Source organism: Babylonia areolata, chromosome 23, assembly GCF_041734735.1.
Source record: "Babylonia areolata isolate BAREFJ2019XMU chromosome 23, ASM4173473v1, whole genome shotgun sequence".
Lineage (NCBI taxonomy): Eukaryota > Metazoa > Mollusca > Gastropoda > Neogastropoda > Buccinidae > Babylonia > Babylonia areolata.
In genome coordinates, this window is record NC_134898.1 from 51,579,665 (window position 1) to 51,601,584 (window position 21,920).

Here is a 21,920-nt window from a genome sequence, read left to right on the forward strand (position 1 = left end):
AGGAGAGGACTGGCCCCAGCCTTTCTATACTGGGCGCTAGACCCAGTGTGTATGAATTCATCGCACTGGACATTTAACCCTTTTTATAATTTTGGTTAAAAATCTTGATTATCCTCAACATTTAGATAAAAATGTTTGCATTATTTAACTAAGCAAGGTTAGTGAGGAAATAGGCGTACTGGTTGTAACATTTCGGATTCCAGTTCTAACACGTGTGTAAAGTATAAGATAGTTTACTCACGCAATCAGCTGATAGATGACTATAAAAGATAGTTTACTCACGCAATCAGCTGATAGATGACTATAAAAGATAGTTTACTCACGCAATCAGCTGATAGATGACTATAAAAGATAGTTTACTCACGCAATCAGCTGACAGATGACTATAAAAGATGGTCCTTTTGGGGGTGGCTTTCTTTCACCTGTCTCGAAAAATCAGAACTAATATATGAACTGTACCCACATGGAAAACGTTTGAACTCGGAACAAAACTTTGCACTGGTTGAATTGATGTGACGCGGCACAACAAACGTACATAAACATATAATTTGCACGTGCAGCACCCACATTTAAGTATGAACTGCTCACAATCAAACACACGTACATACTCTATTTGTCTGTCTGTCTGTCTGCTTTGAAAGGATTTTAACCCTGTTGCATGTGCCTTTTGTCTACTTTGTGTGTATTGTCTCCATTCCTTTTGCATAAAACAATGTGTAATAATTCATTTGTTAAATCTACCAATTTTCACTTCAGTTACTTTCGATGTTATGGCATATTGTGACTATGATCATGATAACGATCATGATCATAATCATCATTGATAGAAGTAGTAGTAGTAGTAGTAGTAGTAGTAGTAGTAGTAGTAGTAGTAGTGGTGGTAGCAGCAGCAGCAGCAATAGTAGTAATAGTATTAATGGTTAAGCTGTAGTTGTCGTGTTGGTATCATTATTGTTGTTGTTGGTGGTGGTGATGGTGGTGATGGTTGTAGTTTTTAAGATATCAAGATTTTGTGGTGGTGATGGTGATGGTGGTATGGTGATGGTGATGGTGGTGGTGATAGTAGTGGTGGTAGTGGTAGTGGTGATGGTGATGGTGACAGTAGTGGTGGTAGTGGTGATGGTGATGGTGGTGGTGGTGTCACAGAGACAGACTGGCGAGGTAAGTCAAGGCAAGGCAAGGAAGGCAATATGTGTACTTCATGTGCCAGCTGGTGTCACTGAAACATTGCACACACAATACAAACCAAAAGAGTGATGTCAAAAACACTAGAAATAAATAGTAACAAGTAATTTTTCCACTGACAATAAACAAACAAACTCTTTTCCCGATCAATAAACAAAAGAACTACGTATATGAGAATCAAAGGATTTCAATTTCAACACCAGTCTTTTTCTTATTTTTCTTCTTCTTTTTGAAGGCGAGGCAATACCTACAATCTTTATAGAATAGAACAGAATATGTCTTTATTACCAAGTGTACCGGGTTAAGAAGGAATATTGGGGGCGATAGTACAAAACAAGGTATGAACATAAATCGAAAATAATACACAAACAGATACAGTAGAAAACAGGATACATACAAGTGCATATCAATACAAAAACTTGTGCATACTCACACATGCACGCACTGCACACACACACACTCTCTCTCTTTCTCTCTCTCTCTCTCTCTCACACACACACACACACACACACACACACACACACACACACGTACGTTTGAACAGAAGCCGCATTTTACATGTGGATGGGGCTGACTGGATCTTCAGGAAGATGGTTGTTGATTGCATAGTTCTATTTATCATACTGGATTTGTTCGAGAGACAGGGCATTGACTGTTTTAGGGAAAAAGCTATTGGCGAAGCGATTGGCCTTCGTCATTATACTTCTGTACCATCAACCAGAGGGGAGCATCTCGAAAATCCCCAAAGCTGGACGTGATTCGTCCTGGCTGATTGATTTTGCTTTTTTGGAAGCAGCTTATAATATATGTCTTCTACAGAAGGTAGATCAGCCCCGGTAATCTTGGTGGTAGTTTTTACGATTCTGTTAAGGGTTGCAACTTCTCTGCCTTGGAACTGTTTCCGTACCAAACCGTAATAGTGAAGGTTAGCACACTTTCAATGACTGCTCGGTAGAAATCAACCAGGATTTATTTTTTAATTCCTAACTTTTTGAGGCGCCGAAGAAAGTACAGGCGCTGTTGTGCTTTCTTAACAATTTTTTCCGTATTTTTCTCTCATTTCAAATCGTTGGAAATGACCAGACCGAGAAATTTAAATTCGCTGATGATGTCTACTTGCTTGTCTTTAATGAAAAGTTGTAAGGGGTCAGCGAGAGGCAGACTAAAAGAATCTTGGTAAAAGTCGACTTACGTGGGATAAAAGAGGCGACGTATCAAGCCACAGGCTCTTCTTCAGGCAAATGAAATGAGTGAGTGACAGACAGAAAGATACAGACAGAGAGGGAGAGAGTAAAGTTCAGGTAAGGGGTCAGGTCGGGTCTTCCTGAAATCTAAAATTAATTCTTTTGTTTTTGATACGTTGAGTTCTAAGTTGTTTTGATCACACCAACTGACAAGTTTCAGTACTTCTTCCCTATATTTTGACTCATCACTGTTCGTAATCAGCCCTTCTAGAGTAGTATCGTCGGCAGACTTGACTATGGTGTTACATTCATTTTGAGTTGCACAGTCATGTGTGAATAGTGAGTACAACAGTGGGGATAGAACACATCCCTGTGGGGTGCCTATGTTGAGAATGCATGTGGAGGAGGTGCCTATGTTGAAAATGCATATGGAGGAGGTGAGGTCACAAACTTTAACAACTTGGAGTCTGCATTTTAGAAAATTTAGGATCCATGCACAAATTGATTCAGGCAGCGAGCCGTCTTTCAGTTTAAAATATAATTTTGATGGTACTATTGTGTTGAACGCAGAGCTGTAGCCAATGAAAAGGATCATGGCATAGCTGTTAGGATTTTAGAGATTTCTGAGGACGTGGTAGAGACCTATGCTAATGGCATCTTCAACTGATCTGCTAGCTCTACAGGCGAACTGAAAGGGACCAAATTGATTCATGAGTGCAGAATAGTATGCGTAGACATAGTACATTATAACCTTTTTTTTCTTCTCTTTTTTTGACTCACTTGTGTAAACAAAGTGAGTCTATGTTTTAACCCGGTGTTCGGTTGTGTGTGTGTGTGTGTGTGTGTGTGTGTGTGTGTGTGTGTGTGTGTGTGTGTGTGGTAAACTTTAACATTGCCATTTTCTCTGCAAATGCTTTGTCAGTTGACACCAAATTAGGCATAAAAATAGGAAAAATTCAGTTCTTTCCAGTCATCTTGTTTAAAACAATATTGCACCTCTGGGATGGGCACCCCCAAAAAAATAAAAAATAAAAAAGAAGCCTAATTATATGCAAACAGCATTTCCTGTTATATATATATTTTTGTATTCTCTAAACTTGGCACTTTGATCTCATATTCTGACACAACTACAAGAGCAGTCATTATTATCAATTTTTGTTCAGATGGGAACTTCTTTTGCTAAGCATGGAATTTTTTATTTAAACGTTTTGGTGCAGATAGTAAAAAAGGGAAATTACTCTGTAATTAATGCAAGGGGACTTAATTTGTCATTAATTTGTCACCTTTACTAAGTCTGCATAGACGAGCTCTTAAATTAATCCTTCTGAAATCTTCATCACTGACTGCTGACGACTACAGACATTTAGATATTCTTCCCCTAAAGCTTAAACTTGAATACAACAAAGCAGTTTTTATTTTTAAAATCATGTCTAATTATGCTCCATCTTTGAGAGATAGATTTCCCACCACGCTAGTCCGCCAGACCAACAAGATTATGATCCCCATTCCAAGAGTAGATCTGTTTAAATCCAGTCTCATTTATTCAGGAGGCTGTTTATGGAACAATATTTCATCCAATCTTAATGTTCAGAAAAGCATTCAAGAATTCAAAAAACATTACCATACACACCTTATGGACAATTATGTCAACAATCCTACTTAACTTGACTTTATCTTATTGAATACGCATATATAGTTTAATTGTATGTCTAACGGCTATCGCACTACTTAATGATATATAACCACAATCAGTGTCCTGAATACTTTTTTTTTTTTTCTTTTTTTTTTTTCTTTTTTTTTTGGGGGGGGGAGGCTTGGGAGGGGCTGTGTTTTTTTGTTTTTGTTTTGTTTCTGTTTTTGTTGTTGTTGTTGTTTGTTTGTTGTTTTTGTTTGTTTGTTTTTTTTTTTGGGGGGGGGGGGGGGGGTGCATGGTTTGATCTTTTTCCTTCATGATATGATGATGTTTGTATCATGATTATGTAGATGTACATGTTTATTATGTAGATGTTTAAATGTGAATGTGAATGTCATGTCTTTATTTCTTCATCTCTTTGCTACTTTGTGGATGTTTTGATTCATTTTCATTTTCCATTTGCCCTGAGGGCTGGATGTAAAAAAGCACATGTATGCTTATTCCACTTCCCTCAATAAAAAAACTTCGTTCGTTCGTTCGTTCGTTCGTATTTTATGTAGTACGCGTAGTCTCTGAATCTGTTTTATATTATTGTGCGCTAAATAATAATTTTCTTTCTTTCTTTTGTGAGTTATTGCGCGCGCGCGCGTGTGTGTGTTTGATGTTTATTGCAAATCGCTTTGAGCTCTCTTTAAGGGAGGAAAGCGCTCAGCAAATGTCCATTATTATCATTATTATTATTATTATCATTATTATTATTATTATCATCATCATTATTATTATTATTATTATTCATCGATATCTGCGTTGTATTGTAACGTGTTCCAAATGAAATACTGTTTAAACCAAATGTGACATTGACAGACACACTGACAGTACAAGATGGCATCGCGACACTGTGACAGACACACTGACAGTACAAGATGGCATCGCGACACCGTGTGACAGACACACTGACAGTACAAGATGGCATCGCGACACCGTGTGACAGACACACTGACAGTACAAGATGGCATCGCGACACCGTGTGACAGACACACTGACAGTACAAGATGGCATCGCGACACTGTGACAGACACACTGACAGTACAAGATGGCATCGCGACACCGTGTGACAGACACACTGACAGTACAAGATGGCATCGCGACACTGTGACAGACACACTGACAGTACAAGATGGCATCGCGACACTGTGACAGACACACTGACAGTACAAGATGGCATCGCGACACCGTGTGACAGACACACTGACAGTACAAGATGGCATCGCGACACCGTGTGACAGACACACTGACAGTACAAGATGGCATCGCGACACTGTGACAGACACACTGACAGTACAAGATGGCATCGCGACACTGTGACAGACACACTGACAGTACAAGATGGCATCGCAAACTGATGCAAGCCATGCAATAGCTGTTTGCAGAACAAACGAGACTGATACGACACGACCTGGGTGAAATCAAAGACGAACCGGGTCAAATAAAACAAGTGTGAAGAAATATGCAGAAAATGCGGCCGACTTGAAACCGACCTCGGGCACCTGACAGAGACAGTGACCAACATGAAGCAGACATACAACAGCTGTTTGAGGATTCGAATTATGGAAGAGAGGAATTTCAGCAACTTTCAGTTACAAAATGACGAAATGAGAAAAGAGACTGACCAACTGAAATTTGACACAGACAGATTGGAGAACTTTTCACGTAGAGATAACCTGCGGTTTGGGGGGATTTCTCAACAAGAGCCAAGAGAGTCTTTTGACACATGTGCAAAGACTGTAGTGGACATTGTCAACAGCATTGACGAAGACAAAAACTGGACTGTTGACGACATTGTACGAGCACACCGGACGGGACATGTACAACAAGGACAAAACAAACCCATGATTGTCAAGTTTACCAAGTGGAAAGATACAATGACATTGCTTACCAACAGAGAAACATGACAATGATAGCAGGAAAGAGGGGTGAAAATTGCCAATGTCTTGACCTGGCCACAGGCCCAGATTGTTGCCAGTGCCAGAAGAGAGGGAAAACGGGCTTATTTTTAGAAGGGGCAGTTGGTAATCGGCCACAGGCTCCCAGATCCCCGAACCTTCGCACAAGTTGTCGGGGGGAGGGGGGGGGACTGATCGCAGTGCAGGTGTCACTGACACAGCACACACTGATCGCTCCTCAGTTTTGAGAGAAGATGGTGTGTCTGGCTCAATCACCCAACAGAACATGTCCCCTTGTCTTGACAATACACAGAGAATGACTGTGACAGACAACACTCAGAACAAAATGAATGACGTGGACAGGGAGCCCTCTCCCCCTTCCCCACCCCAGACACCCCGGGCAGTCAGTGTAGAGTCAGGGCAGCAGTGCAGGCTTCCCCCTTTTACGGTGGTGTGCACAGACGGGGATGCACGCCTACCTGGGTAACCAGTCAAGATCTTCGACAGGTGCAGTTCGTGGCGGAGGGAGGGGTGTGGCAGTGTGAGCGACAGGCACCTTCGTTCAAGCGGCTCTAAAAGCCATTGGGCAGGCCCGGCCATCCAATTCGATGGACGTTTTTGAAATATAACGTTGAAAATTTGTATGGCAAATTAAAGGACCTGTCTTTCGCGAATTACGTAAAATAAATTTGACTTTGTTTGACTGAAACTTTTCTTTATCCATCGTTTCAGTATAGTGGGGTTTTCAAAGATTATGTAAAGTTTCATGCACCGGCTAAGAAAATATCTTTGCAGGGTAGAAATTTAGGAGGTGTGCTGCTGTTAGTAAGAAAGAGTATCGAAAATAATGTTTACGAAATAAAGGTGTTGTGACAATACTGTTGCTATAAGGATAGACAAAAAATTGTTTGACTTGGATACAGATGTTGTATTAGTGCCCTGTTATGTTGTCCCAGGAGGACCTGTGTACAGAGATCAGGTTATCAAAAATGGTATTTTAATTTTGGAAGAAGCATTACTGCAAAAAATTGAAAAAGATGAAGTGTACATTATGACAACAGATTTCAATGCCAGAACAGGACACCAGCAAGCTGAAAATGAAGTGATGACTGTCCCGTGCGACAGTGTAGTGATGGAAAAAAAGGAAATTTTGGTCAACTTGACCCCTCGAATACGTCATGATTTTCGCTGTGTTTTTTTCCCCCTTTCTTTTTTTCTGTCTGTGCGTGCGTGCATGTGTGTGTGCGTGTGTACGCGCGCGTGAGTGTGTGTGTTCCTTCCCTCCCTCGTAGTCAGCTCAGGTTGTTTTCTTTTTCTCGTGCATGTGTATCTGCACGTTATTAAGCTGAGCTACAGGTCTGATGAGGAAAACTCACCTGTCGATGTCGTGGGCATCGTAAGATGCTTTACTCACTGGCAGTTGCACCCAGTCAGGGAGAGGTGGTTTGTTTTTCTAGTCCTGCTCCATTCATTTTGGAGTGAGAGGAGTTTTTTTGCCGATTCAGTTCGGTTTTGGGGCCTCCAGTGCCACTGCATGTCCTGGGTCATGTCCGACCAGGGGGTCTGGAACTGCGTTCCAGTTCCAGGGATTTAATCTCCCTTATGTTTTTTTCCCTCATGAGCTCTTGAGGTGAGTCAGGTTGGAAGAGAGTGAAGAATGCTAGTTTTGTTTTGTTTTTCTATAGACAGGGAGCGGCCAATGATATGTATTTCAGGTTTTTTGTTGTTGCTGCATTTAAAATATATACTTTAATTTCAGTGCAGTGTGGCTCCTTCCAATCCTTGTGGATTCAGATTTATGTATATCTGTGTGCACATTCTGTTCTTTTGTTGTTTTTGAGATAATTATAAACAGTTGTATTAAGGCATTCAGTTGTACGTGTGAGTGTGTGCGAAACCCCTCTATGTGTCTGCTTTAGCACATGCATTGTTTTTCTTGTGCTTGACTCTTGGCTTGGGTATCTTTACAGCTCCGAAGAGTGTCAGACGATTCCTACAGTTTCCCTGGGTGCCTGATGTCCTCTGGAGGTTACGGTACTCCCGTGTATCGGCCATCTTCCCGGGTGCTGCAGTCCCCCCTTGTGCCTGAGTGTGACCTGGGCACATCATCTGTGTTGTCCTCGCCCCGGCGTGCTCGCCGTGTATCCCAACACTTCGCCTGCCTGCAGGAAGTCCAGGACTCTGTCTGCCGACGTCTTGGCGGTTTGTGCGTGCCTCGGACCACTGTTCAGGACCAATGCAAGCCCGACATGGACGGTAGAGGATGCGTGTGCATGTGTAAGAGCAGTACACAAGAGGGGCGAGTGTGTTCGAGCGAGTGTGATTTTTTTTCTCTCTTAAAAAAGAACAAAGCTTGACATAGTGAGGCGAATTATGGGCAGCGGGTCAGTAATTTATTTATTTATTTATTATTATTATTATTATTATTTATTTTTTTTTTTTGGGGGGGGGGATTAAGGGAAATAGTTAAGGCCTCACTGCTGTTTCGGTTTTCAGTATGTCTGTGCGAGTGAGTGAATAAAGTTTGGTATTGTGTATAAATTCTTGGCGTTGGCTGCACTTAATTGAGCGTGCGAGAATCCGGAGACCCATTTTTCTTAAAGTTTCTTTTATTAGATTTCGCGGGGCCGGTCGGGTTGTAGGTGGGTCCTCAACCTCAACCGGTCACATGACAATGACTAATTGTTTGGGATGTACAGAATATGATAACAATTATGAAGACAGTTGTTCACGTTGTTTTAAATATAATACTACTAACACTTTTGGTAAATCATTACTTGAGTTATGTTTTTTGTTGGATATGACTATCTTAAGTGGCTTTTGTCGGGGCGATAAAGAGGGTGAATATATAAGATAGCAACACTCGCCTTCAAACATTTTGACAAGTCTCTTCCATTGTATCTCTCCTCTGTATTGGAAACATATGAACCGCACAGAACATTAAGATCCAGTTATGAAAAGCTGCTTAAAGTATCAATGACTAATCTGAAATGCGCTGGAAATAGGTCTTTCAGAGCTCAGGTTCCCCAAGTGTGGAACTCTCTACCTTCATCTCTTAGAAATTCTTATCTACATTCCTTTAAGTCAGATCTGAAAACTTACCTTTTCCGTAAGCATTTTTGTTCTGGGCGGAATGGTTAAACCAAGGTATTCTTGTTGGCAAGTATCTTTGTGCTAGTATTTTTGTAGTCCTATTTTAATGCATTGTGTATTTTATGTAGTTTTGGTCTTAGATGTGATGTCATTTTTTCTATCTGGTTATTTTTAATGGACATGTGTGTGTGTATGCGTGTGTGTGTATGCGTGTGTGTGCGTGCGTGCATGTGTTTGTGAGGTTAGTGTTCCGGTACGCGTGTGTAAGTGTGTAGACATGTATGTCCAAACAGAATTCTATGTTAGAAAATATGAAATATTTTAAAGTTTATGCAATTTTGTTTTTAGTGTAGTTGATATTTAATGTCAGTGTGTGTGTCTGAGGGAGGGACACACACACACACACACACACACACACACACACACACACACACACACACACACACATATATATATATATATATATATATATATATATATATATATGTGTGTGTGTGTGTGTGTGTGTGTGTGTGTGTGTGGTGTGTGTGTGGGTGTTCTATGAAATGCATCTAAGCCATATTTTCTTCATAGCTTATATAATCTTTAGTGTGCTTTTGCATTCATATGAAAACACTGGATGTTTTCCATTGTCAGATAGCGGTTGATATGTTTTTTAAGGCATTTTTATAGTCAACTATGATGTAAGGCACTTTGAGCAGCATTGGTGCTGGATATCGCGCCATAGAAAAACTATGTATTATTATTATTATTATTATATACTTTTGTATCATCAAACGGATGTAGTGTAACTGACTGTTTTTGATTTCTTATGATTTGCAATTGAACTTTGTGTGTTGGTGATTGTGTTGATTCGTGGCATTTACCAGTTGAGTTCACGTGGAACAAAAACTATGATTATTCAGGGAATAGAAACCTTAGACAGCAAGGTGACGAAAAATTATGTGGTCAGAGGAAAATGCTTCTGTGTACAAAAATGAGCTGGAGAGTCTGGAATTTCAAGACAGTTTACAGAAAGCCGTGGAGATATCAAATATGAATGTGAATGAATGTTTACATGTTTGTTAGCGCTTTATATGGGGCTACTGCTTGTATGGTGAGAAGAGTAGGAAAAGGAAGAAAGAAGTGTAACGAGTGGTTTATGATGAGAGTGAACTAAAGAAACAAGAAGTTCAAAGTTTACTTAAGAGGTTCCAGAGATGTAAAACAGAAAAAGACAAAGAAGAAGAATGAAAAGCGCATGCTTTGTCACGTAAAGAACATGTTACATTCAGAAAGAGAAAAGAACAAGAGTTTGTGGAAGTCAGATTAAGAAAACTTAGAGATTCAGTTTAAGACTCCAAGACATTCTGGGCAATATTAAGATCAGTGAATAGAAAGGATTTTGTATATAATGAAATTTCCATAAAACAATGGTACGATCTTTTGTGTGTGTGTGTGTGTGTGTGTGTGTGTGTGTTTTAAATGAATCAATACATAATGCAGAACAAGGTGAACACATGCAGTTAAAGGACGAAGATGATTTTGAACCATTGTTTAATGACCCATTATTTAATGAAAAGGTTATTGCTGGCATTAGACATTTGAAAACGGGAAAGAGTACAGGACCAGGTAGAATTGTTGCACATATGTTGAAGTATGCAAATAAAGCCATTGTAAGCTTTCTTGTCAAATATTCAACCAGCTTTTTGAAAATGGTACTTTTCCTTCTGAATGGACAAAGTCCATACTTATCCCGATTCACAAAAAGGATGTCAACAACACCGACAATTATCGTGGAGTAGCGCTTACCCGTATTTCAAGTAAAGTGTACATTTACATACTGAACAAGAGATTAACCAAATGATCTGAAAAAGAAAAAAAACATGGAACAGCAAGCAGGCTTTAGAAGTAACTTTAGCAAAATAGATCATTAATTTACATTGGCTGGAGTGATGGCCAAGAGGTAATGCGTCCGCATAGGAAACGAGAGAATCTGAGCGCGCTGGTTCGAATCACGGCTCAGTCTCCGGTATTTTCTCCCCCTCACTAGACCTTGAGTGGTGGTCTGGACGCTAGTCATTCGAATGAGACGATAAACCAAGGTCTCGTGTGCAGCATGCACTTAGCGCACGTAAAAGATCCATGTCAACAAAAGGGTTGGCTCTGGCAAAACTCTGTAGAAAAATCCACTTCGACAGGAAAAACAAATACAACTACACGCAGGAAAAAATACAAAAAAATTGGTTCCGCTCTTTGTAGCGACACGCTCTCCCTGAGGAGAGTAGCCCGAATTTCATGCAAACAAATCTGCTGTGACAAAAAAGAGAAATACAAATACAAATTGTACACACTTGTGCAAAGATACTAACTTAGTAACAGAAAACGTTATGTTGCTTTCATAGACTTCAGGAAGGCCTTCGATTCCGTGAATTTTAATGTATTATGGCATGTTTTGCGTGAAAGTGGTGTGAATGGCAAATTATATAAGGCTCTTAGAGGTGTTTATAAGTCAGTGCTTGCATGCGTGCGTGCGAAGGGTATGTATTCAGAATATTTTGATTGCCCAAATGGGGTAAAGCAAGGTTGTCGAGTCCACAAATGTTCTCCTTTTCTATTAACGAATTAAGAATAGAATTGCTCAGAAAACGAAGACTTGGAATTCAGATAATTCCGGGAGCAATCAATATATTTTTACTTCTATTTGCGGACGATGTTATTCTTTTGTCTGGAACTGTTATGGGTTTGCAAAACCAGTTAAATGCATTAAAAGGAGTAGACTGTTTGGGTTTAACAGTTAACCTGGATAAAACTAACATTTTTTGTATTTAGAGAATGGGTGGACATCTGTCAGTGCAGGAAAAATGGCTTTATGGAAATGAGGATGTTCAAGCAACAAATTTTTATGAAAATTTGGGAATTATATATTTTTCATTAAAATTAAGCAAAAATTGTGCCTGGAAGAATCTTGCAGGAAAGCAAAGAAAGGCGTTACTGAAATACTGAAATAATAAAAAAAAACAATTTAAAAGCTTAAATCTGTTTATTAATATCTGTCTTGGAAAATGTTTGACACATAAATTGAACCTATACTTACATATGCAGCCGAAGTTTAGGGACTATAGGTAAATTCACAGATGGGGAAAGTACATTGTTATGGAATTCAACGGTTTTTTTAACTCACTTGTGTAAACAAAGTATGTTTTAACCCAGTATTCGGTTGTCTGTGTGTGTGTGTGTGTGTGTGTGTGTGTGTGTGTGTGCACGTGTGTGTGTATCTGTGTCCGTGGTGAACTTTAACATTGCCATTTTCTCAGCAAATACTTTGTCAGTTGACACCAAATTTGACATAACAATAGGAAAAATTCAGTTATTTCCAGTCATCTTGTTTAAAACAATATTGTACCTCTGGGATGGGCGCAAAAAAAAAAAGAGCCAAATTATATGCAAACTGAATTTACTGTTATATTTATTTTTGACTCACTTGTGTAAACAAAGTGAGTCTGTTTAAACCCGGTGTTCAGTTGTGTGTGTGTCTGTGTCTGTGGTAAACTTTAACATTGCCATTTCTCTGCAAATACTTTCAGTTGACACCAAATTAGGCATAAAAATAGGAAAAATTCAGTTCTTTCCAGTCATCTTGTTTAAAACAATATTGCACCTCTAGGATGGGCACCAAAAAAAAAAAAAAGAAAAAAAAAAGCCAAATTATATGCAAACTGCATTTACTGTTATATTTATATATTTTTATTCTCTAAACTTGGCACTTTGATATGATATTCTGACACAACAAAAAGACCAGTCATTTTTATCATTTTTTGTTCAAACAGGAACTTCTTTTGCTAAGCATGGAAGTTTTATTTATTTTGCAAACGTTTTGGTGCAGATAGTAAAAAAAAAAAAAAGGAAATTAATCTGTAATTAATGCTAGGGGACTTAATTTGCTTTAAACTGATCTTTCTCATGTTAAACATTACATTTTGAAATTATACTCAATACATAAAAAGCTTGTGTGTTTTACTCTGTGTACAGGGCTTTAACAATGTTCATTCGCCCAAGTGGTCTTTTTCGGAAAATACTAAAATCAATACTACGAGTAGACTTTATAGATCTATTGGCTGAGCCCTGAAGGTCATGAGCAAAAATCAATTGCGTACACATATTTATACATAATCAAAGCGCGTGCTCATATTCTTCTCGAACGCGAACGACGCCATTTTGTTTCAAGTTGTTGACCTGCCCGTTCAATCCTATATTTAATCGACAATACACGATAACATGTGATGGAAAGTTGGAGGAGGAGACCGTTAAATATAAAATCAGAGAAAGATTTGTGAACGCCTCATCACTTACTGGATTATGCCCCAAACTGCCATAAAAATATCCACAGAACCAGTCGGAATTCACAGTTTAAAATAATAAACCATGCGAGTTACTACCCTTGAATTGACGAAACACAAAAATTTCCAGCCTTGACTTTTTCCAAAATGAAGTCCTTTTCACTTCATACGACGTTTAGAAGTACTTGAACTTGGCTCTACATGTTATTAGTTTAACAAAAAAACTCAATTTTCATATCAACTTTAAAACTATAAAACTAGAATGAACATAAAAGAGAAATTGAATTGACCGTGTCAACCGGGTGTAACTAAACTTGTACATCTATCTAGATCCAGAGAAGACGGCTAAATGTTGCTGTGTGATTGCGGCGATAGCCACGTCTCCTTTACCGCGGACTTAAAAGAATTTTTCATTGCCCTTAAAGATTTTTTGAATGCCGAAGATACACCAGAATATGATTTAAACAGCGTTCTCACTGCGAATGCCGCAATCGATGTATCGCCCTTTAAAAAAGCATATTTAAATGTTATATTTTTGCACGTCAGCTAAGGAGCCCCGATAGTGTAATGGCTAAGACCGTTTTTTCTCACCCGAACACGCGGGGTTCGAATTTGCTGTTAGGACTTTTTTTTCTTTTTTCTTTTAACCCGAAGCTTTATAATAACAAATACAGAACACATTTTAACAATTAGATTTTTTTTTAAAAGTATCATTAGTGAGTCATGAAGGCCCTGCCTCTCTTGTTTTTATTTTATTTTATTATTATTCTCTAAACTTGGCACTTTGATCTGATATTCTGACTCAACAACAAGAACAGTCATTTTTATCATTTTTTGTTCAAACAGGAACTTCTTTTGCAAAGCGTGGAAGATATATTTATTTTGCATGTCTTTGGTGTAGATAGTAAAAAAGGGAAATTAATCTGTAATTAATGCTAGAGTGGTTAATTTGCTTTTAAACTGATCTTTCTCATCTTAAACATTACATTTTGAAATTATACTCAATACAGGGCTTTAACTATATTCATTCGCCCAAGTGGTCTTTTTTCGGAAAATACTAAAATCAATACTATGAGTGGACTTTACAGATATATTGGCTGAGCCTTGAAGGTCATGGGCAAAAATCAATTGCGTACATATATTTATACATAATCAAAGCGCGTGCTCGCAAGCTCGAAGGGCGACATTTTGTTTCAAGTAGTTGACCTGCCCATTCAATACAATATTCAATCCACAATACACTATAACATGTGATGGAAGTTGGAGAAGGAGACCGTTAAATATTTATTCAGAGAAAGATTTGTGAACGCCTCATCACTTACTGGATTATGCCCCAAACTGCCATAAAAATACCAAAAAAATCAGTCGGAATTCACAGTTTAAAATAATGAACCATGAGAGTTAATACCCTTGATGAAACGTGGAAATTTCCAGTCTTTACTTTTTTTTCAAAATTAAGTCCTTTTCACTTCATACGACGTTTAGAAGTACTCGTACTTGGCTCTACATGTTATTAGTTTAATAAAATACTCAATTTTCATATCAACTTTAAAACTATAAAATTAGATGGTAAAATGGGGCGCCATTTACCCCGAGACTGATGTCAGTCATGCTTGTAGCAGACGATGCTTGTTACACACTGTGTTCGACATCACATGAAGGCGGTAGAGAAGGGAAAGAACAACAACGGCAGAGACAGTAACCAATGATGAAGTCAGTCAGCCATCCACCCTCAAAACTGACCAGTCTGACAACTCCCCACTGGCTCAGTTTCTGCATCAGCGGCAGACTACCCCGGGCCTGCACCACGAAAACGACACCAGGCTAGACAACACAGTGTCACACGCCTTTGAAACACAGCCATCCTGAACAACAGATACTGTCAACTTGATAACATCATTATAATCAAAAACAGAGCCTGTATGGGTTGAATCAATATTATTCATATCATACAATTTAATATAGATCTGAATACTATGACATGTCTTGTGAATTTGAACTTTGATATTGAATTTCTTCAAACTCCTCACACACACACACACACGCACACACACACACACACACACACACACACACACACACACACATGAGAGAGAGAGAGATAACAAGAAAAAAAATATACATGAGGATACATAAATATTTATTAGATGAGTGTGTGTGTGTGTGTGTGTGTGTGTGTGTGTGTGTGTGTGTGTGTGTGTGTGTGAGAGAGAGAGAGAGAGAGAGAGAGAGAGGTTGTGTAACAATAATTGTGCATAAAACAGCTTCAGATGTGGAATGTATTTACCTAATTAGATGTATATGAGAAAAAGGCAGAGAGATTACCAGATAAAATTCTTTATTCATGAGGATAATAAATATATGATAAATGAAAGTTTGTTGTGTTCATATATATATCATGTATTTGTGTAGACATGTTTTGAGCAAGCACAAAATATATTCAAATGTGGAATGTATTTACTGAATTAGAGGTGCATGACAGAGAGAGAGAGAGAGAGAGAGAGAGAGAGAGAGAGAGAGAGAGAGATTACAAGAAAAAAATCTTTATACATGAGGATACATAGATATTTATAAAATGAAAGAGTTGTTTGTTGTGTTCACGTGTGTGTGTGTGTGTTTGTGTGTGTGTGAAGTTCTGTAACAATAATATAGTATGACTGATAGCAGTTTATATAACTGATTTCAGACTGCTGGGAAACAGACCCTGGCCTAACTGATCCATTCCGGGGGAGGGAGGTGGTGGTGGTGGTTGGAATTATAGAAACTTCCACAATCACGTTTAACCAGACAGACTTGCGAGATGAGTTGGTTTTTCTCATTCAAACGTATATTTCAGACTGAAAAATTTCTAAGTCATCACAGATAAGTGGCACAGGTTAAATTTTGCAAGATTTCGGCTATGGACATTTGGCCTCAGTGCAAATGAATTGTGGTTTCAACCTGGAGCATCCAGAGAACCGCCACGTCCTTTATGTGCATCTAGCGTAGATGACGAAAAACATTTTTTGTTTTCGGTGTAAATTCTACGATAAAGTAAGAAAAAATGTACATTTTAAAAATCTCATCCAGCTAAAAGGCATGATGTTTTTGGGGTTTGTTGTTGTTGTTGTCTGTTTTATCGTCTGATGATGAACATATACAGTCAGTAGCTAAATTTATTTCAGAAGCACAAAGAATAAGCATAATCACACTGACCAGAACAATACCAAAAGTAAATGAGGAGGATGTCCATGGTTAAAGTTGATTTTCTTATGTTAAGTTGGTAAGGTAGATAACTGATACACTAAACTTTTTCACTGTCGTAATGGATGGTCGAATTTGATTGTATTATTAAGTTTTCATTATTTTCATTCAGCTTGTTTACTGTACTGTGAGAGTGTAATACAGAGATAGTTTTTGTTTGTTGATGAAACGCTAATAAGCAGAATGTTTTGAATTTAAGGGGATATAAGAATTATCCCCTTGTCAATAGACCCTCACATGCACAGGTAATGAAAATAACATGTCAAAGCATAAAGAAAAGTGTATACACATGGTTAAACACACACACACACACACACACACACACACACACAGGCACACAGGCACGCACACACACGCACGCTTCACACAGGTCGTGACACTGCCTAAAAATATTCTATATTCATCTTGTCTTTCCTTCAGAGACACTAGCACACATACACACACACACACACACAGGCACACACATACACACACGCACGCACACAGTTCGTGACACTGCCTAAAAATAACATTCTCTATATTCATCATGTCTTTCCTTCAAACACACATACAGAGACACTAACACACATACACACACACACACACACACACACACACACACACACACACACACACACACACACAGGCACACACACACGCACACGCACGCACACAGTTCGTGACACTGCCTAAAAATAACATTCTCTATATTCATCATGTCTTTCCTTCAAACACACATACAGAGACACTAACACACACACACACACACACACACACACACACACACAGGCACACACACATACACACACGCACGCACGCACACAGGTCGTGACACTGCCTAAAAATAACATTCTATATTCATCTTGTCTTTCCTTCAAACACATATTCAGAGACGCACACACACACACACACACATGAGTGACACTACCTAAAACGTTCCATAATTATCTTGTCTGTCCTTCAAACCCCGCGGTTTGCTTTTCCTTGTTTCTGTCCGTCTTTAAGTTGGGCTCAGGCGTTCATTTGTCCTCCAGGCAAGTCTCTCATACAGGCCCTCTCTGCCCCTTCACTCCCCTCACTCTGTCTCTCGTTTTGTGCCTGCGTAAACTGCAACTGATTTAGACAGTATGGGTGGAAAGTACATGACTTTGGATGACATTGGATGTAATATCATTAATATGATATAACTGCTTTTTTTGTTGTTTTATTTATATATAAAGGACAGTAACAGTAGACGTCTTAAATGTTCTTAGGGATAGATTTCCGGAGAGTAGGAACAACAGACGTACGGTTGGTGACCATATCGCTTTGTTTGAATTAATGTCTGCTGGCCTGGGGACACCATTCACACGTTTTGCGGCGTGTCTCATGTGGCGAAAAGGGACGTGAAACTTGAAGAAACCCTTTCTCGATGCATGCAGGCTTTTAACCCTTCACAAAACGCCTGCAAGTTCGATGGCCCTTCCTTTCCATATAATAGGTGTACCAAGGCTTGTTTGGGTAACGTTTAAACGCGTGGATTGGCCCGTACGGTGACCTGTTTTCTGACGCATCTGTCTGGTCATCAGAAGGCACTCACGGTTCTTATCCATAGTACGCAGGGTAAAGGCACCCCAAGGATTCCATCATGACCAACGCACTGGACGACCACGCCCCAGTCACCAGACGCTAAGTGTCGTCCGCCAGGTGAGACCCGGCCACAGTGCAGCTGCTGAGCAAGCCCGGGCATCTCATTACTCGAGCAACACAAACTCTGACTCTGTCTTATCCAGACTTGATTATTATTATTCACTCCTCATTGGTTGCCCTCAATGTCTATTGTAAACTGACACCAGAAGGTTCAAATGCAGCAGCAAGGTTAATCTTTAGAACCAGAAAGACTGACAATATTACCTCTCTTCTGCTTGCTCTATACACTGGTTACCCGGCTTTCAGAACAAAGTCGCAACTCTTAACTTCATTTCAGCTGCTGTTCCTCAGTATCAGCAAGAAGTCTTTCAAACTTACACGCCCCCACAGCAGCTCAGATCACGTTCAAATTCATGGCGACAACGTGCTCCCCGTGTTAAAACCAGATCCTTCAGTGATTCTTGCTTTTCCCATTCAGCACCATTTCTCTGGAAGACTTTACCTCGGGCGCGCGCTTGTGTTTGTGTTAGAGAGAGAGAGAGAGAGAGAGAGAGAGAGAGAGAGAGAGAGAGAGATTGATTGACTGATGATTTATTGTCAAAAGCATTCACAGCCATTTTGACAAGGGGGGATTACAAAAAACTAATTAAACAAATACCACGAAACACACTGCAACAACTGTATGCAAGAAAAGGGTAGGGGAAAAGAATAACAAAAGAGCAAACAACATGTGGACCATCCATGGTCATAATTCATTTGCTTATATAATAATTAGTGAATCCGTTTATTCATTAGCATTAGGGGTCATCTGTATATGATTGCGTACCTTTTACTTGATTCTTTATACTGTCTGCCCATTTTCTAGTGCTTTCTGCCTACAGTTAAGTGCTACGGTAAGAAATTTTGACATAGCTGTTACCATCACTTCGTTCTCGTTTTTTAGCACGTGTTGCATGCGGGTCAAGTCATCAACGGGACTTGATTCTATGTTGAATGGATATCTGTTTCGTATGTGTGCATATGCAGGACAGTGGAATAAAACGTGAATTTCGTCGTCTTTTTCAGAGCCGCACATTGGGCAAGTGCTGTTTGCCTCAGCCTCAGTTCGACACCATGCCTTATGACTCCTCAGTCCGCACGCTCTAAGTCGGAATCGTGTAAGGGTATCTCGGAATTTCTTGGTGGTAATAAATGACAAATACTTTTCTCCGCCAAATGTATCTTTAAACGAGTAGTGCCAGCTGTACTTTTCATTGTGTTCTATTTCTGAATGCCAGTTTTGGAGAGAGAGAGAGAGAGAGAGAGAGAGAGAGAGAATGTAAACACATGTACACGTTCTTGCAAGAGTGCTCATTCCTCTTCCCCTCCCACTCACACACACACACACACACACACAAACACTTCCGGCTCAGCGACACAGCACTAGGCAGGCGATGACTAGCAGAACGGAGCTGATTTCATCACGCAAGCTCACGTTTCTTTTTCGCCTTACACCACTCCTCTTTCCGTCTGCCCCGCGTGCAATTACCGCGATGACTTGGTGAATTGGGTAACCGGGTCACCTGAACCAGAGCACAGCTGAAACTGCCTTTTGTGCCAAGAGACTGACTGAGGCACACGGGGATTGTATGCTCCACTCTATCTTGCTAAATAGTTTTTCATGTCAGTGAAAAGAGATTGTAGACTATTGTGTGTAATTCTTATGATATTCGTTTATCTTTAATTTATATTTGTTGATTGGCTTCGTTCTCATCGGCGGTACCCGACTGCCACGGGACCACGTCAGTTTCGTCATTTGGGGTTACTGTTAGCAGCGAACTGCGAGCCTGGACTTTATCCTAAAAATATTTACTGCGTCAGGTAAAGTACACTAACGTGTTAGACAAATTTCCGTTTCGGTTGAGCTTCCATGATGAGTTTAAAGCAAAATTATGATCTAATTGTTGCATGTTTTGGATGTTTATAAAGCTGTTAAACTGAGGAACCTGTTAATTGTTCAGAATGTTAAAAAATATGACGGACGTAGTAGTTGCTTGCAACAGCCGGTGGGCCGGAGGCAATAATTCGTAATCTGATATCGCTACGTAATCAAATATCGCGTGCGTCAGCCAAGTGGGTAGCTCAAGGCGAGTGCACAGTTGAATCCCTTGTTTATATAGTTGGTTGACGTTGTCTGCCTGCCAGAAGACACCAGACACAACAGGGAACAAGGACAATGTCGGAGCCATTTCCGTACACCACCATGGTGGAACTGCTCCACTACTGGAGCTGCCACGACAGCCACAGGCCTGCCTTCATCTTCACTGACAAACACGGCACCAGGTCAGGGGTGTGGCTGTGTTAGCTTAGACCTTACATGTTCTGCTAACACGCAGTGTGCATGGCATGGTCTGTCTGATGGTGATGCAGATGAATGTGACAGTGGGGACAAATAGATGATGATGATAGTGATGATGGCGACAGTGACGATGACCAGGATGACGGCAGTGACGATGGTGATTATACTGATTGAGGTGTTGACTCCATGACGAGGATGATGAAATGGAGGACACGAGGACTGACGAACTTAATAACAATGAAGGAGACGTTTTTATTTCACTGAGTACTATGTGTAGTACGACTACTGCATCTTTGTCTTGCTTAGTTTTATTTGTATGTGTGGTAAAATCTAAATTAACATATCCATGTTGGAAATTGTGAAATACTTTTGTGAGATGGATTTTAAAGAATTGAAATCTGACGTTCATTGCCCAGTTACATCGGTGATGACCATGCTGCTGCTGCATTACTATCTCTTGTTCATCCAACACCCTACTTTGACGCTGCTTGGTGCAATAAAGTACCTTTTTTTTTAAAAAGATACAACGACTGGCAAATGATTTTCAACAAACAACACGACAATGTAAGAACACCGTAGCTGAATATCTTCATCAGTCTTTTTTTTTCTCTCTCCTTTCCTTCTCCCCTTTTTTTAAATTGTGGATTATTTTCCCAGTTGGTGTGTATGAACTCAGAACTCATTTAACTGTCGTAAAACCCATCATAGGAATCATGGACACTATAAACTAAACACAAAAAGCAAGCAAAAAGTAAAAGCAATAAGTTGTAAGCACATGCAGGATATTCCATAAGACAGTTATGGACTGCGAACTTTAAAGCATTCATATATGTATGTTGGTTATGGTTGGGTTGTGGCATCCCCAAGCCACAACACACTACACCTTGTTTACCAACTCCCCCCTACTCTCCCCCCCACCCCTCCATCCCCACTCCTCCCCCACTTGAGACTGTTGGTCACAGGAAGTCCCTTTCCTCACCACTCCCCCCCCCCTCCCTCCCTCTCTCCCAGCCCTCTCCTCCCATGCTAAGCCCACATGCCTGCTCTGTTGTTAAGCCACTTGCAGGCACCTCACAGTCAAACATAGCCAGAACAATTAGTCTGTCAGACACCCCTTCAACTCCCTCCTCCCCCACTCTCCTCATCCCTCCCCCCACCCTTTCCCTGCTGAAGTGTTTGCAGGGATTAGGACAGTGTGTGTGTTCCATCCTGGCTATTGGTCAACCTCTTCTGACCAACCAGAGGTGTCCGTTTGGAACATTTTATATACTAGTGTGTCTACAACCAATCAGGTGATGTGTCTGTAAATCATAGACACAGACGGAGTGTTGGGACCATTTGTCCATTGGGTTGTACCAGTTAGGAACCAAGATG

General features: G+C 39.9%; 1 protein-coding gene across 6 annotated transcripts in view; it reads left to right on the plus strand.

Annotated features, from left to right (window-relative positions):
- Nucleotides 1–21,920, plus strand: part of LOC143298125 (2-succinylbenzoate--CoA ligase-like) — a 42,391-nt gene that overhangs the window by 7,955 nt on the left and 12,516 nt on the right. The window contains exons 1-2 of one of the 6 annotated variants that reach the window (XM_076610837.1): nucleotides 18,909–19,365; nucleotides 20,393–20,530. In XM_076610837.1, the coding sequence (XP_076466952.1) occupies nucleotides 20,424–20,530 (107 nt within the window). In that variant the 5' untranslated portion in view covers nucleotides 18,909–19,365; nucleotides 20,393–20,423. Of the gene's footprint in view, nucleotides 1–18,908; nucleotides 19,366–19,755; nucleotides 20,069–20,392; nucleotides 20,531–21,920 lie in introns of those variants that run through there. The other 5 variants (XM_076610841.1, XM_076610835.1, XM_076610836.1 and 2 more) reach the window with 5 other exon arrangements.